The following is a 16,316-nucleotide window of genomic DNA, read 5'->3' on the forward strand; positions in this document are numbered from 1 at the left end:
TCCCTCTGCGCCCCCACCATGATTGTTTTCTCCTCCATCCCATGTGGGATTGAGGCATCCTCACTTAGGCCCTTCAGCTTGTTAATCTTCTTGAGCTCTGAGATCGTATCCTGGGTATTCTGTACTTTTTTTTTTTTTTTTGGCTAATATCCACCTATTAGTGAGTACATACCTTGCATGTCCTTTTGGGTCCGAGTTACCTGATTCAGGATGACATTTCTAGTTCCATCCATTTGCCTGCAAAGACAAACTAGTTAAGAATAATTGTTCTTCATAGCAAAGCCTCACTCTTCGTAATATAAGAGTCATCACACTAGTAAGAGGAAGATCTTCAAGTAGACACGATGAGGAGGGGAGCCATCTGCTGCCATAAAATGACATAACTAAAATGAATACAAAGTGCAGGAAAACAGTCCGTCAAACAAATATGCAAATTAGAAGTCAATGGCAATAATAATAAAAGTTGATAAATTTGGCAACATTTTTGAGACTATAAATCGATACGCACTTTTTGTATAGAACAAAACTTTTCACCTGTGTGCCTGTTGACCTTCCAATGGTGAATGTAGAATTTTATTACAAGAAAATAAGCATTTAGAAGTCATTTTCTTTTAAGTTTTTATAATGGGTAGCCCTGTCTGGCTATGTGAATTTACTATGTGAACCAACCTGGATTCAAACTCAAGAGATTGACCTGCCTCTGCCTCTGTCCCTTTCTCCTGAGGGCTAGGATTAAAATGTGCATTGCAACAGTCCCACTGTAAGTTTTAAGTGGTGCTCTTAACTGTTGAACGAAAAAAACAGTCTTGCTTTTTTATGTAAGTCCTGTTGTGTTTCTTTTTAAAGAAATAAGCCGACCATTGTGCATACATGTGTGTGTACAAACATAGACACACACACACACATACATACACACACATACATACACACATACACACATATACACACATACATACACACACAGACAGTGTTTATTATAGTCACTTATAATTTAAAATATAAATGAAATGTTAGGAAAATACATGTTTTTTTAAAGATGACTTTTATTTTCCAGATAAAATGGTTCAGTGCTTTCAGGGTATATATGAGTTGCCTATTTTTTATCCATTGAAAATTCATAGAAATCTATTTCTTACTTTAAAAACACAGTCACTTACACATCACAGCTTAAAATCGTTAAAAAATGTGCTTATATTTTGATGGGTTCAAATTCCTGAATTTTAGTCTTTTTAGAACCTTTGAAACTGGTGAGTTTAAAGGCGTCCTGGAGCAATGAGCTCATTAAGGTTCAGCACTCTGTTTGTCAGTGTGTGGTTGATGCCTCGGCTAGGTCTGAGCATTGCAGTGTTAGCTTCATATGTATTTCCTTCTCCGTCCTTGAGTATTGATGTCACGTATCTAGTGTGTTGTCTTCAGCTTTTATATTAAATATATTAAGCCATTTTGGATGGCTACTGACTGCTGTATTAGGATTTAAATTTAGTGCCTAAGTGCAGCTACAGCAGCCACAATAATCCAGGTGATATATGCTATAAAATTACAGTTCGATCATCAGTGAACATTCCTTCTCATCTTTATTGCAGGAATCATGGGTAAAGAAGGAAGGCAAGCTGCAAGAAACAGTGACTATGCAGTAGCTAGATTTAAATTTCTCTCCAAATTACTTTTTGTTCATGGTCATTTTTATTATATTAGAATAGCTACCCTTGTACAGTATTTTTTTTATAAGGTAAGTTTTGTTGGATTATAAGAATCAATTATTGATATTTTAACTTGAAATTCCAATTGAAGAATGTTACAGATATTCTAATCATTCTTAAAATAGTTTCTTTAAACAAAAACAACTATTTTATAAATAAATTTATTGCTCGCAGACTGCAAATCAGTGGTTGCCACTGGACACAGTGGTAGGACTGCTTAAAAAGGCTATAAACATTTCTGGGTCAGCGAGAGGGTTCAGTGCCAACAAGCCTGACACCGTGAGTTCAAACCTAGGACCCCCATGATAGAGAACTCCATAGTACAGGAGAGAATGGCTGTAAGTTGTCCTCTGACTTTGCATGTGTGCCGTGATGTAGACTTGCTCACTCAGTCTCCCCGCTGTACTCCTGTCTCTAAGTGAATATCAAAACGAAACCACACGAACACCTGCTTTTTGGCAGAGTTCTCTAGTCTTATGGTATGTAAATTTATCAGGCATTAAAATTTATACTTAAAATTTATTACTCTGTGCAAATTTAGCTACAATAATTTTAATTTCTTTATAAAGCTATTTTATGTTTGTTTAGTAATAAATTTAATTAAATCTAATTTCATGAATTCATAGCAGAGTCCTTAATCTTTTTTTCGTCTTTAAGGGTGGCCCTGTGGTAGTAAATGCATAAGCCTCTCAGTTATGGAGGGTTTATTTGTATAATAAAACAGAATATAATGTTAAAATACTGTTCTCTCATTGGAACCCTTTTAAGGAATTTGGGAACCCATGTTTTGAGTCCCTGCTAATAAACATTTACCATATCAGAGTATCTCATGTTGTGTGTGTTCCTGTAATTAATACCTGCAAGATGAGAGAGCACAGCTATGTGTGTTGCCATAAGCTGATTGACAGTTTTCTTCTAGCCTATCGTTCTGGCTTCCGCTTGGGATAGAGTAGACTGACGGTTCCTGTAGAGTGGTCTGGGCGGTGCTCTTCTGCCTTGTTTTCGCTTCAGTTGTAATAGGAGAAACACTGATAGTAAGATGCTGTGCCAGCTCTAGTTCCACTTGCATGTTCTAAATAGTTTGGCAGTATAAACATTTTATAGCTCTGAAATTTAAGCAACTGTTATGTGTAATAATAGCTATGCTATTATGGACTAAGAGTTGAAAGCCTAACTTTCACTGCTTAGAAGTGATGGGAACTAAGAACATTCATTAAAATATCTGTATGATTCTCTAAGCAGTAAAATAAGAGAATCCGCCGTTCACACCTTACATGGGTGCTCCTTAGACTCTTAGACAGTAGGGATCGGCTGAGATGCTCTTTCTAGGCATTTGTAACTGTTTGCAGATTTCTGTCCCTTAGTTGTCACTGTTTGACTCACTTGCCATCTTGTTTTCCAGAATGTGTGCTTTATCACACCCCAGTTTTTATACCAGTTCTACTGTTTGTTTTCTCAACAAGTAAGTAAAGCAGAAGTCTGTGCTTGTCTATTCAGAAAGTTAGTATATTCAAGTCTTGACATGTATTTAAACATTTTCCTTTGTCCTGCAAGGAACTGGTTATAGTTACTTAATCCACCTACTATCATGATACTTATTCTGGCTTTAATTTGTGGTTACTGTTAATACCAATATATATGTTAATTGTGGACTCTTTTCAAATTGATATTAAATCCTTAACTCTTCATTTGTTTGTTCTTGGGAGGTTCTATGGAGTCTGTGCCTCCCTCTTGCTGTATAGTCAGGGGCCATTCTGAACTGGTCCTCTTGCCTCCTCTTCCCAAGTGGTAGGATTACAGAGTTAAGTTCCCACCACCATCACCCACCACCACCCCGGTTCATATGTTGTTAAGTGTAAACCCCAGTCAAGTACACTTAACAACTGACTCGCCTCCCCAGGCTTGATAATCGTTTTCATTTATTTGTGGTATTTCTGTATAGTCAATAACAAGTCAGAGGAAATACGTATTAAAGGTTCACTTACTTCGTGATGCATAAGTCTTAAAAATTTGCTAAGAACCTTAGTGACTTAGTTCCCAAATGACATAAATCTCACTTCAAAACTAGTTTCCATAATTACACTCTCACATAGCTCCTTATGCATCTTAAAATGCAGGCTACAGTGGTTCTGATCTTCAGTTATAAGTTAAATCACTAATTCTTCTTTGTAATAGTCTTTTCCCCATTTACAATACCAAGCTTTAATTTTGAAATCAGGTCATGGACAGAGTACTAGCAATGGCTTACCTGAATGAAATACTTTCAGACCATGTGACAGTAGGAACCTGATACATTGTGACAAGGTTTTTAAAGAAACAGTATTAATGAGTATCTTCCTTGGGGTTTCTATTTCTGTGATAAAACATCCTGACCAAAAGCACCTTGGAAGGAAAGGTTTGTTTCATTTTAGAACTCTCAGTGAAGTCAGAGCAGGAACTCAGGCAAGAAAGTAAAGCACAGGCCATGGAAAAACATTGCTTATTGGCCTAGTCACTCATGGTTCCTTTGCCTGCTTTCTTATAAAACCCTGAAACACCTGGCCAGGGATAGACTGACTACAGCCAATAATATGGAGGCATTTTCTATATTAATAAAATCCCTTCTCTGGGGGGTGAAATGGCTCAGCAGTTAAAAACACTAATTGTTCTTCAGAGATCAATTCCCATAACTGCATGGTAGCTCATGACCATGTATAAAGGGATCTAATGCCCGTTTCTGGCATGTAGATGTCCATGCAGACAGAGAATTTCTACATTCAAAAAAATTACACAATTTTTTTTCCTTTTCTCACATTTCTCTGATTTGTGTCAGGTGGACAAAGACCAATCAGCACAATGATGATAGGACCATAGGCAAAAGGTGTAAATCATTGGTACCAGCAGTAGCAACCGTGAGACTTGGGAGGACGATGATGTCACCAGGGACTTAGCCATTTAAAAAAATAGCTTCTGGGGTTGGGGATTTAGCTCAGTGGTAGAGCGCTTGCCTAGCAAGCAGAAGGCCCTGGGTTCGGTCCCCAGCTCCGAAAAAAAAAAAAAAAAAAAAAAGCTTCTGTGGAAATAGAGGTTTTGGTACTGTAGGCAGCACAGAAGATGGGAGGTCGGGGAGAGGAGGTGTAGCCATTAGAGAACTACAGAGGAGCCAAGGATGCATGCAGGAGAACTGTTAAACTGTATCACATTGACCAACTTAGGAGTCTTGAGATGGAAATCCAGTTTACTCCATTATGAAAAAAAGTTCAGTCCCCAGACAACATAGCTCTAGGAACAGTATAGATTCTATTCTAAAACAAAGCACATTTATTAATTGAGAGTCTTTTAAAGGGACTTTGGTATAAATTGAAAAATTAAGGTACTTATTTTTAAAATTTTTTCATGACTATATATGCAATAAAAATATATAATTTAGAATCTCAAAATTTCTCTAATTTCTCTTTTTTTAGACACTGTATGACAGCGTGTACCTGACTTTATACAATATCTGTTTTACTTCCCTACCTGTTCTCATATATAGTCTTTTGGAACAGCATATAGACCCACATGTATTACAGAGCAAGCCTACCCTCTATCGGTACGTATTGTTCATTATTGGATGTGTATAGGGAGTGTAAAGCATGACTGTTGGGTGCTTTAAAGTTTTTCAATATTAAAGAAAAATTTTCAATAAATTTCCAGTGTTTTTAGGAATAAACACTTCCATCCAAGGACTATTGTATACAAGAGTAGTTATTTAGTTGTTAATAACTTCTAGAAAAATTAGTTTATATTTTACTATTACTAAATTTATGAGTTCTAGTCAAAGTTAAGTGCAAGTGAAGGTTAGTAGTTCCTGCTTTTTCCAGAACTCCCCAAGCCAGGTGATCCTAGAGATGTCGAGCCTGCCAGGACCAGCCCATGGTCTTGATAAACTGTCACAGACCACAGTTGCAGGGGTGTCAGTTACAGACATAGCAGTTATGTGAGGAGTCCCTTGCTCTAGTTTACCAGAATACCAGGAGAGTCTGTTATCCTTCTAACAATTCACGAATGAAGCCAGCACATATCCTACCAAAGAGATCACCATGGAGCATGGTGGAATGAGAGCAGATAATCAGGTTTTTCCGTCACTCTGAAAGTACCATGCCTGTATTGTGTTTATTATCAAATGAAAAGATGTTTGAATGTATTATATGAATTCTGAGCTGTTATCAAGACACATGCTATTTGAAATGGTTTGTAAATTTAGTTTATTCTTTTTGATGTTATTTTTTAGCCATCTTAAAATTCTATCATTATAAATTATTAGTTAAATTGTTTAGAAGATAAAAATGAATCCTAATGTGTTGCTTTTTCTTTTTAAAAATAATTGCAGGGACATTAGTAAAAACCGTCTCTTGAGCATGAAAGCATTTCTTTACTGGACCGTCCTGGGTTTCAGCCATGCCTTCATTTTCTTCTTTGGATCCTACTTTCTAATAGGGAAGGATACATCTCTGCTTGGAAATGGCCAGGTAAAAAATGTCTTACAAATGCTTGAAAATGTTAATAATGTTGAAAAGAATGTAAGCTTAAATCACTTTCTCTTAGCCCAACCCCCAAATGCCCCTGCCTCAGCTGAGTTCAGGAGGATGACAGAGTGGGAAGAGCCCCATCTTCATGAGCTCACCCCTCACCCCAAAGAAGGGACCCAGTGTGACTTAAGCAGGGAAATAGAACACGGCATTCCTTAAGTAAACCCAGATCCTCGGGATTAGGCACATAGTTTTAGCAGTTTCGGGTTGAAGCTGCCTGCTTATATCAAAGGACTTGCCACCATAGCCCTGAGACTCGAGCACTCGGGACCCATTGATTTTTGTAATTTCTAGGTCTACCTAAAAAAGTGAGAAATAGGCATAGGTTCAGTGTGATTTCTACATTCTGTGTCTTCTTGGAAGACTGCAAGGTACCACTAAGGAATGTAGATTGATGTTCCATTATTAATAAGCAATGTGTATTTACCATTCACTTTTTATATACCAGAAACCTTGTCCATTCTGCATACTTTGAATGTTACTTACCCTCATTTTACAAATGATGTGAAAGTCAGGGAGCTTCAGTAATTTATCAAGTAATGCTGGTAGATATGGAGACATTAAAAGCAAATCAGCCTTAAGATAAAGTGATAAATGAGTGTCAAAAAACTGCATACTTAATATGGAAATAAAATCTTGATATTCCTTTGGGATTCTGCATGTGTGGTGGACTTTGTAAGTGTGTACTCTAAAGACCAAAAGAATGCTTCTGCTGATACTCCATGCAGTATTTATATGGGGTCCTTTGCAGAACAGTTCCATTGGCCATTTTAAGTGTATTGTTTTATTTTATTGGTTTTTTTTTTTTTTTTTGCTTACTCAGATTCTTCTATCCAAATGCACTGTAGCAAATGTTTTGTTGTAACTTCTAGTTGGAAATATTTCAGAAAATAACTGTGGACAAGCAAGACAAGAATACAGCATACACTGTATCATCCTAAATAAAGACAGTCTTGATAAGCAGCAAAGTCTGCATTGTGAACCAGCTTTATACTTCTGATTTTATGTATTACCCAAAGGGTCATTGTTCAGAATAGTTACCACAAGAAGGCTTCAATTGTTTTTGTCTTTGTCACTTTCTTAATATAATCAGAATTCATGTGTATATCTGTCTTAAATAACTCAGATAGTTTTTGTAAAGAATAAAGGTACCTTTGTCTTACAGTGGAGTTAACATTGTGTTGGTAAATGACATACAGTCTGTTCCTTGTGTTTAGATGTTTGGAAACTGGACATTCGGTACATTGGTCTTCACAGTCATGGTTATCACAGTCACGGTGAAGGTATGCTACGATATTAGAAACCTGTGTGCACGTGCTCTGTAGATCTCACTTACCTCCTCTTTTACCAACACATATGTAGTTTCCCTTTTGGCTTTTCAACAGTAGTGGTCTCACTAAATTTTAATCATTTATTTAAATTTTGCTGTAAATTTTCCTTCTTGTCCATTGTTTTGAGAAGATTCATATGATTTTTGGTTACAGACTACTGAAATTTGGATTCACTGTATATCTTCTAAAATAACAGGGTTATTTGGTTTTATGTGCCATAGAGTTGGGGGTAACATCTGTCATCACATAATATCTCAATACTGCTTTCCCTCAGAAGGAAAATATTCCAATATTTCCTACTAAGATTCTTTTATTGGTACTGTGTTATCTAAGGAACCGATCCACAGGGCTTTTAGACAGGGTCTAATTGACAAGTTACAGTACACTATTATTTTATATTGCTAAGGCACTTGTTTTGTTTTTGTTTTTTTAAGATGGCATTGGAAACTCATTTCTGGACTTGGATCAACCATCTTGTTACCTGGGGATCTATTATATTTTACTTTATATTCTCTTTGTTTTATGGTGGGATTCTCTGGTGAGTGACTACACTGTGTCTCAATTATGTTGATTTAACAATAGTGGACATTTATGGTGATTGGTTTCTTGATAACCAAAATTCTGTTCATAATAATTTTTATACATTATGCTGATTAGTCCATTTCTTTGAGTTGATATTCACAATTCAATCCTATTGTCCTCAATTTTCTACATGAAAACTGAGTGTCTCGGTCACAAAGGTAAAACCAGAAGAAAGATACTCTAAAGCGTTGTTCTGACCTCATAGAATGGCTGTTATACTAACCGTATTAATTTTAAATCACTTACTCACTCATGCAATGTCATAAACCTCTCTCTGAAAAGTTAGCAGTGTGCTCTGCCCTCATTAAATGTAGGTCATTAGTAAACTCTCTGAAAGATTAATGATTCATGCTTCCCTAAGTTCTTTTAGTAAATGTGGTCGACTGATACCTTATTTTTTGGAGAGCATATGTATTACATGTGTCTATTGTACCTTAGGTCACTTCCCAGGGCAAAACTTTTAAAGGTAAGAACAAAGAACTTGAATCTATTGATCATCAACTTCCATAAAAGGATCATTAAAGAACCCACTTATGCATAGTATTTTGTGTAAACCTTTCTCTGTTTCTATTTTTTCCTATAGTCTCATACAATTGAGATACACAAAAACCGAAAAAAGGATGCCTTCATAATACTGTGGTCTGAGTTTCTGAGTGCATTTATAAAGAAAAGTCTGAGATTTGGATAATCAGGAGGTTGTTCTGGTGTTGTTGCTGGTGGTGGGTGTCAGGGGCTCTGTGCCTCAGCACATATGTGTATGTCAGAGGGCACCAATTCTCTCATCCCACCTTTACTGGGCTCCAGGAAGAGAACTCAAGCTGTAAGGCTTGGGCAGTGGGTAATTTACCCAGCAAAGCCATCTCATTGGCCCAGATGGTTTGTTTGTTTTGTAAGCTATAGAAAATATGTTTTTACACACTTATTTCTTGGTTTTTTATTTCTACAGCATACATTAGTCTAGTCATCATTATTCTTTTTATAATTTGCCAGGAACTAGGGTTATCTGGTTATCTATTTCCTATTTTCATATTAGGAAAAAGGAATAATTAGTACAATACTTTAGCCGGAGTTTACATTCTAACACAGCCTCTTGTATTAGTTCATTTAAGTTCTTCCAGATTCGATTAGAAAAATGCTCTGGCACTCCTGAACCTGTTATTTTAAGTTGTTTGAGTTTTGGTGATATCGTGATTTAACTCTTGAGTTTTTATTTCACTTGTTTCTAGAACAGTGTCTCCCTATATAGGCCTCAAGGTTGTTCTGCATAGTCTTGCAAATATTTATATTACTGGCATGTGATACTATGCACAGCCAATAATCACTTTTAATAAGTCTACTGTCTTTCTTTGCAGGCCATTTTTGGGCTCCCAGAATATGTACTCTGTCTTCATTCAGCTCCTGTCAAGTGGGTCAGCTTGGTTTGCCATACTCCTTATGGTTGTTTCTTGTCTCTTTGTTGATGTTGTGAAGAAAGTGTTTGATCGACAGCTTCATCCTACAAGTACACAAAAGGCACAGGTAGGCATCTCTTCAGTTAGAACAGTTAGTAATGAGTAACTAATTACACATTTTTTGTATTACAAAATGCCTATTCCTATATTAAAGAGTTTTTCAAAAATTTCAAGTGTGGTTTCTTTTAATTTTTTCATATTTTTTCTATTAATTTTTTATGGCCACTAGTAATTATAATTATAATAATTATAATTTTAATTATACTAATTTAAAATTTTAAATAGCAAACTACCAAGTTATTTCTAATGTAGCCATGTCTCTAAACTATAGCAGACATTAGCAGTACGCCAATGCTTAAGGATATGACATTTGGGGACCAGTATTATTTTACTTGCTAGCTATGCCACAATTTCCTCATTGGTAAAATTATTATTGAAATGTCTTTCATTCCCTCTGCAGTGAGGAGTAAGTAGAGAAGAGAATGTTTAAGCATAGTAGATGGTAAACTGTTCCACTGCTGCGTTCCTTAGTTGGTACTATAGTTGTACTGAATGTATGATTACAGTCAGTACAGTATAAGATGGTGGAAATGAGAGTCTTTCTCTGTCATAATGCTTTCTAAATGGTGCTGAAGGAGTTACAGGATTTCTGCGTCTGCCTGTGTATACGTACACTAGCAGGGACAGACTTCCATTGGATAACATATTATTCAAATCTACATCAGAAAGCTCTGTCTTATTTTTAATATCCAGAAGAAAATACTTAGAGTCAAAGCATTACTTTCAATATGCTTATTATACTTGCTTAGGCTTTTCAAATAAAATATTTTGTTTTTAATTTTCAATTATTTGTATATGTATATGTGCACAAGGATTCGGGTGTCCTTGGAGACCAGAAGACGGTACTGTATCTCCTGGAGTTGGAGCTGCAGGTGGCTGTGAACCATCCAGAGTGGGTGCTGGGAGCTGAACTCGGTTCCTCAGCACAAGTGTGTGTGCCCAGTGATTGTTCTAGCTCCACAGTGTAGACCTTTGTGGAGATAGTTTGTCTTACCTTGTGGTCTATATTATATTTCCCCTCAAAACTTATGAGTATCATCATGCTAACCTTTATTTACATTTGTCCTTGACTGTTCTGTGGTTTGAAAGCTTCACATGTATTTTCATAGAGATTGCTTACTGATCCAAAAGGTATGATATTACTTATTGTTACCTTTTCTGTATCCTTGTTTTAAAGTATCACAGAGGAAATATTTGATGTTTTATGCTTTTAAACAAAAGGCTGAAAAATACTCCATATACTTGTTTTAACATAAGTTAAAATTTATTAAAAGGGGAATTTACACTAAATCATTTTACCATTCATGAAATCAGAATAATTTTCCCTTTTTGCTATGTAAATTAATATCCAAATGATTAATGAGATGTTCTGATTGCTCTCATTTGGGAAGGGAAAGGAAAGTTTTACTTCCATTCATGGGTCTTCCAGCCTGTTACTGTCGTTTTTGGTTTTTCTTCTCTTTTCTTTTAAAACTGGGGCAGTACATGGCATTTATATCCTAAGGGCAATGCTATCCCTTTGCTGTAGGGGTGGCCATTTCAGCTTCCACTGTTCCTTCTGATTTCAAATGATGGACATAGGGCTCGTTATCAAAAGTCACATCAAAAGGAGAGCTGCCAGCAGTTATTCTCGGTGCTTTTATTTCCTCCAGAATAAGAGCATGTTTTTAAAAGTGAACAGTCAATTTTTTTAATGGCAAGACCGACATCCTACAAATATCACTTGTGTGTGTACCATGTGTATTTTCTGCTCTTGTGGGAACAGGTGTTTGGTATTTACAAAGCTTGTCCTGTGTCTGTCTCCTAGGTGATGAATACAGCTCACTGACTTGTGTGTGTCCCATCCCTTTTCTGTCCACTTATAGATGTACTCCAACACAGTGGCTTTAAGTGACGAGTTCATCGCACTGCAGCCTTTGTCGAGGGCAAGGAATCAGCTGGGCAAACTTAGGTAGAGTAGGAGTAGAACTCGTTAACGCTTATGCATGCCAAGGTCAATAAGTGATATCCAAAAGATGGGCAGATGCATCAATCAATCAGAATCACGCATGCACAGCTCTGTCTCTAATTTAACCTTACTTAATATGTATATTAAACTTGAAAATGATATCCATTCTTCAAGAAGAAAACTTAGATGGAAATTGAACATAAGAGGAGAGAGCTGTACCTTATTACCTATTTCATACCTATCTTTTCCAGCACAATCTTATGCTTCTGCTTGTCATAGTCATGTGTACGTCTGCTCCTGCATGTTCAGTAGTTAAAGAGCTATCCTAAACTTTAAACCTACGCTAAGCAGTTACCTGGAAGTGAGAAGTGCTCGTTTTTTGTCTTGCCTCAATCTATAGTATAAATCCATGTGCTTGTGTGTCCTTGTATACTACAATGGCTGATATGTATTTCATATCTTTGCTGTTCCTTACTGCTTCTATAAATTGAAATGTATATTTTTTACATCTTATATTTAACTGTATTTCCACAGTCATGCTAATTTGGAAGTTTATAAAAAACAGCTACTAGTCTCAAAATGTCTTGATAGAAGGAAATGAAAGCTGAAATCCTAGAACTTTTGATAATATAGCAACATGTCAATATGTATGTATGCACACACACACATATACACATATACACACATACACACACACACACACACACACACACACACACACACACACACACTTATTGGTTGGGTTTTTGTTTTGAGACAAGCTGTCTGGCTCGCTTTGCGAATGCTGGGATTAAAGGCCTGTGCATCCAGCCTGACATGTATATGTTTAATGATTTTTATTCTCCAAATTCTAATTTATGTATATTTACGTAATCAAATGAGTAGCTATGGTATAACACACTATTTAACCTTTTAGGTGATATGGTATGAATTTATAATTTAAAAGATGTTTTGAACTTTTACTAACTTTTTTATGTTTTTATTATTGGCTTTAAATTTTTTCATATGTTTAACTTTGAGTGACAACTACAGTAATTATATATTGTAAATGAGTAGTAACTGTTTTTCATATTTCCAAGAACTAAACTCAAATGTAAAAATTCGTTTTGACTTTTGGTTGAGCAAAAAGTGTATATCCCATTTTATCAATAGCTGATTTTCTATAATCAGTGGCTATCATATATTTGAAGGTCCACTTTTTAACTCTGCCAGAAGGAGAGTTTGTTATATAAAAGAACACTGGACAACATTTGATAAGGGAAGATAACTTGCATTGTGATTAATTATATTGTTATGAATGTGTAATTTTACATGTGTTGGTGAAAATCAAGCCCCTTTTAAAAACTAATACTAGACATAAAAGAAAGGGGAAAGAAAACTATAGAAATCCCAGGTATTATATATTATAATAAACTAGTAAGATTACCATTCTCATTCTACAAGTTTACCATGAAAGCAGGATCTTGGATCAGGTGTAAGAAAGGAGGAACTACTGATCTCCCAACCGCTGGCCTGAGTGTGGGGACCACACTCACTGCTCCCTCTAGTGTTTGCACCATACACAGCCCAACACATGTACTTTTCTAGGATTCTAGGTTTGTATATAGCACATGGAGGTTTTTATGCTGTTAACTTAAAATCAGCAACAAAAAAGATAGCCGTCCTCAAACCAAAGGTCAAAGTAAGTTGGCCTTCCCTGGGCTATAGAGATGGTGCAGTGGTTAAGAGCACTGCAGCTGTTCTTCAGAGGACTTAGGTTCAGTTCCCAGCACCCACATGGCGTTTCAAGGGATCCAAAACAATCCTCTGGCCTCCACAGGCACCAGGCAAAAGCACCCATACACTTAAGACATAGTATTCCCTAGAGAAGTATGTCTATTCATTCTATTAACAAGTAACTCACACCCCTTTCTCACATGTACTCTTTATGGTCCCGTGACCCTTCTGCTCTACAGTGTGGGTAAAATAGAGCAGTGTCCAAGGTGAGAGTGTGGGGGTAAGAAAATAAATGCTAAGTCCTGATAGCTCTGAATTTTCAGAGGAACTAGAACTTAACTGAAGGAAAGTTGATTTATTTTTACCAGCCCATGTGCTTCCGAGAGCTTTGCACTCGTGGCTTCACATGCTATGCTTTGCTGCACTCTCCAAGAAACTCCTTGGCTCCTTCTGTCCTGTGACAGTAGCTGTGCTGTTTGTGAGCTTTTGTCTATGCCTCACAGATCATAGACCCAACTTCCTGCTCTGGTTTTAAATGATACAGTGAGAGTGTTATTCTTAATGTGAGACTTACGCTTTTCTGTCCTTCTAGATGGAAGAAGATAAGGGTTCAGTCGGCTCAGCATATGAATTTGCTGAAAGCCAGCACAGAGGGGAGGACAGTAGGCACCTGCTAGCTGAGGCTTGCAGCCAGCAGGACAGTTGTTGCGTGCACTAGGTAGTACTTTGCGGGGCCTTCTTGGGGACTTGTGCACTGCATTCTCATGCTTGGGGCATCCATGGAGAGTCAACGTCACATTTCATTTCACTGTACTAATTCTGCACTGTGCCTTGGGTGTTGTTTTCGTTTAGTTCTTTTCCTTGTTTGTATCCCTTCATTTTCTTTATGTTTACCCCTGAATTTCTCATTTCACATGTTTGTCTGTACAGTGATAAATCATGTTTCACCTCAGATTGTATCGTAGTAAGAGATTTTCACAGCCTGTTGTCTGACGTTCAAGAAATTACTCCTCTCCACTGTTTTTGAAAGTATGGCTTGCCTTGCCCATTTTGAAATTGTTATCCCCTTTGAAGTTGTAATTGTCTATATTTTTATACAATTTAATGTAGACACTGAGTTACTGAAGTTCTCCAGTCTTTTGAGTTGAAATATCAAATGAGCAAGTGTGTTTAGATTTAGTGAATAGTTTTTCATTACTGTAATTTAACAGACTTATTTTTCTCATAAATTTTCATAGTTTTATCTATTAAAAAAAAGATTGTTGGGGCTGGAGAGACAGCTCACTTCCTGTTCTTACAAAGAACCTGGGTTTCGTTCCCAGCACTCACATAATGACTCATAACCATCCTCAGGCCTAGACATCGTGCACATACATACATACATACATACATACATACATACATACATACATACACACACACACACACACACATACACATGCATAGATACAGGCAAAACACATACATAGACTAAGTAAATATAAAAGTTATAGTTATGGGGATAGTTTACTCTCCCTTTGAAGAATAAATCCAAGCTACTTCTAGATGTAGTTGGGATATGAACAATATTTTGATTTGTAGCAATTATAAATCCTATCACCAATAATTCTGTTTTTCCTTAGGCTACAATTGTCATTTTAGTGTGATTTTTATTAAGGAACATGTTGTTATCTCATCTGGAATAAGCAAATAGAGAAATTTGAGGACAAAGGCACTTAAAGACTATAAATGTTTAAGCTTTTCTATAATCAGATTATAGAACATGTCTAATAATTCGACATACTTTAAAGTTAGATTTCTTTAGCAAGTTGCCCTCAGCAATGGCAGCTAATTATTTCTCGGTTATTAGTAGAAACAGAAGTAGTAGTTCAGAAGAAAGTCAAGTGAGTTCTGAATTTTCGTTTTGATTTGGTATGTTGCAAAAGACTATAGTTAGGTGGCTGGGGATGTAGTGGTTGGTAGAATGCTTGCCTAGCCTGCACAAAGCCATGGGTTCAATCCTGCCTCTACATAAACTGGACAAGTCCACATGTATTTTCAACCTTGGCCCTCAGGATATGGAGTCAGAAAGATCAGGAAGGAGTTCAAGGTCATCCTTAACTACATAGCAAGTTCAAGGTCAGCCTGGGCTACATGAGACTCCGTTGTTGTAAAAATATAAAAAATAAAAAACTATAGCTGTCTTTGACCTCACTAGGTTCAGCACCGCGGTGCCCCAAGATGTCTGCTGGATATGTTAATTCTCAGTCAGCAAAGTGTCTCACCCGCTTTGCTCCATCCCATATCACACTGCGGAAGGCCTCTCTCTGAGCCTGGCAGCAATCTCTCTACCTATCCAGTTCCCAAGGCAGGTTTCCATGCCAGAAACACACATCCCAACTCTGTGGCGGCCCAGGCCAGCCGCTACACACTCCATTACACTTAAACCGCTACATGAAAGGACACACAACACAATAAGCTTTGGCCCAATTGATAAGACATAATTGCCCACCTAAGCATACAAAGCCCAATACACATCCCTCCCTTATAAACATTCCTGACAACCTGTAAAGGTACAGCGTGGAGTCTTAACGTCACCCGCCACATTCTCCTGCCACGGCTTCTCTTCTATCCCTCCTGTCCCTCCTCGTTCTGTTCCAGTCTCCTCTTCCTTCAAACTTTTCTCCCACCCATCCTTCCTGCTCGTCCAATGACAGGCCTCGTTCTGTCTTGTACCTGCCTCACCTGTGACATCATCCCACAAGACCCTGGAATTTATAAGTAGATTTTTCAACCATGACTGTCCCTTTTCCATTATAATGAGGAATTTTAATGTTTCACAAATACTGATGCTCTTCCTTACCCAAACTATAAATTTCCATTCATATATTGTTAAAGAACCAATTTAATATATACATCATTTAAATAAAATGGCTCCAGTCTCCTTTGAAAATAGGAATGTCAGTTATAAAAATGTTTATATAATCAATATAAATTTT

General features: G+C 36.9%; 1 protein-coding gene across 1 annotated transcript in view; it reads left to right on the forward strand.

The window, feature by feature from the left end:
- Atp11b (ATPase phospholipid transporting 11B (putative)) overlaps window positions 1-16,316 on the forward strand; it is a 105,688-nt gene that overhangs the window by 77,757 nt on the left and 11,615 nt on the right. Inside the window, 7 exon segments of the mRNA NM_001427027.1 lie at window positions 1,584-1,729; window positions 3,103-3,162; window positions 5,144-5,271; window positions 6,052-6,190; window positions 7,468-7,533; window positions 8,016-8,119; window positions 9,516-9,681. Coding sequence (NP_001413956.1) covers window positions 1,584-1,729; window positions 3,103-3,162; window positions 5,144-5,271; window positions 6,052-6,190; window positions 7,468-7,533; window positions 8,016-8,119; window positions 9,516-9,681 — 809 coding nt within the window.

This window comes from Rattus norvegicus, chromosome 2 (genome assembly GCF_021556685.1).
Source record: "Rattus norvegicus strain SHRSP/BbbUtx chromosome 2, alternate assembly SHRSP_T2T, whole genome shotgun sequence".
Lineage (NCBI taxonomy): Eukaryota > Metazoa > Chordata > Mammalia > Rodentia > Muridae > Rattus > Rattus norvegicus.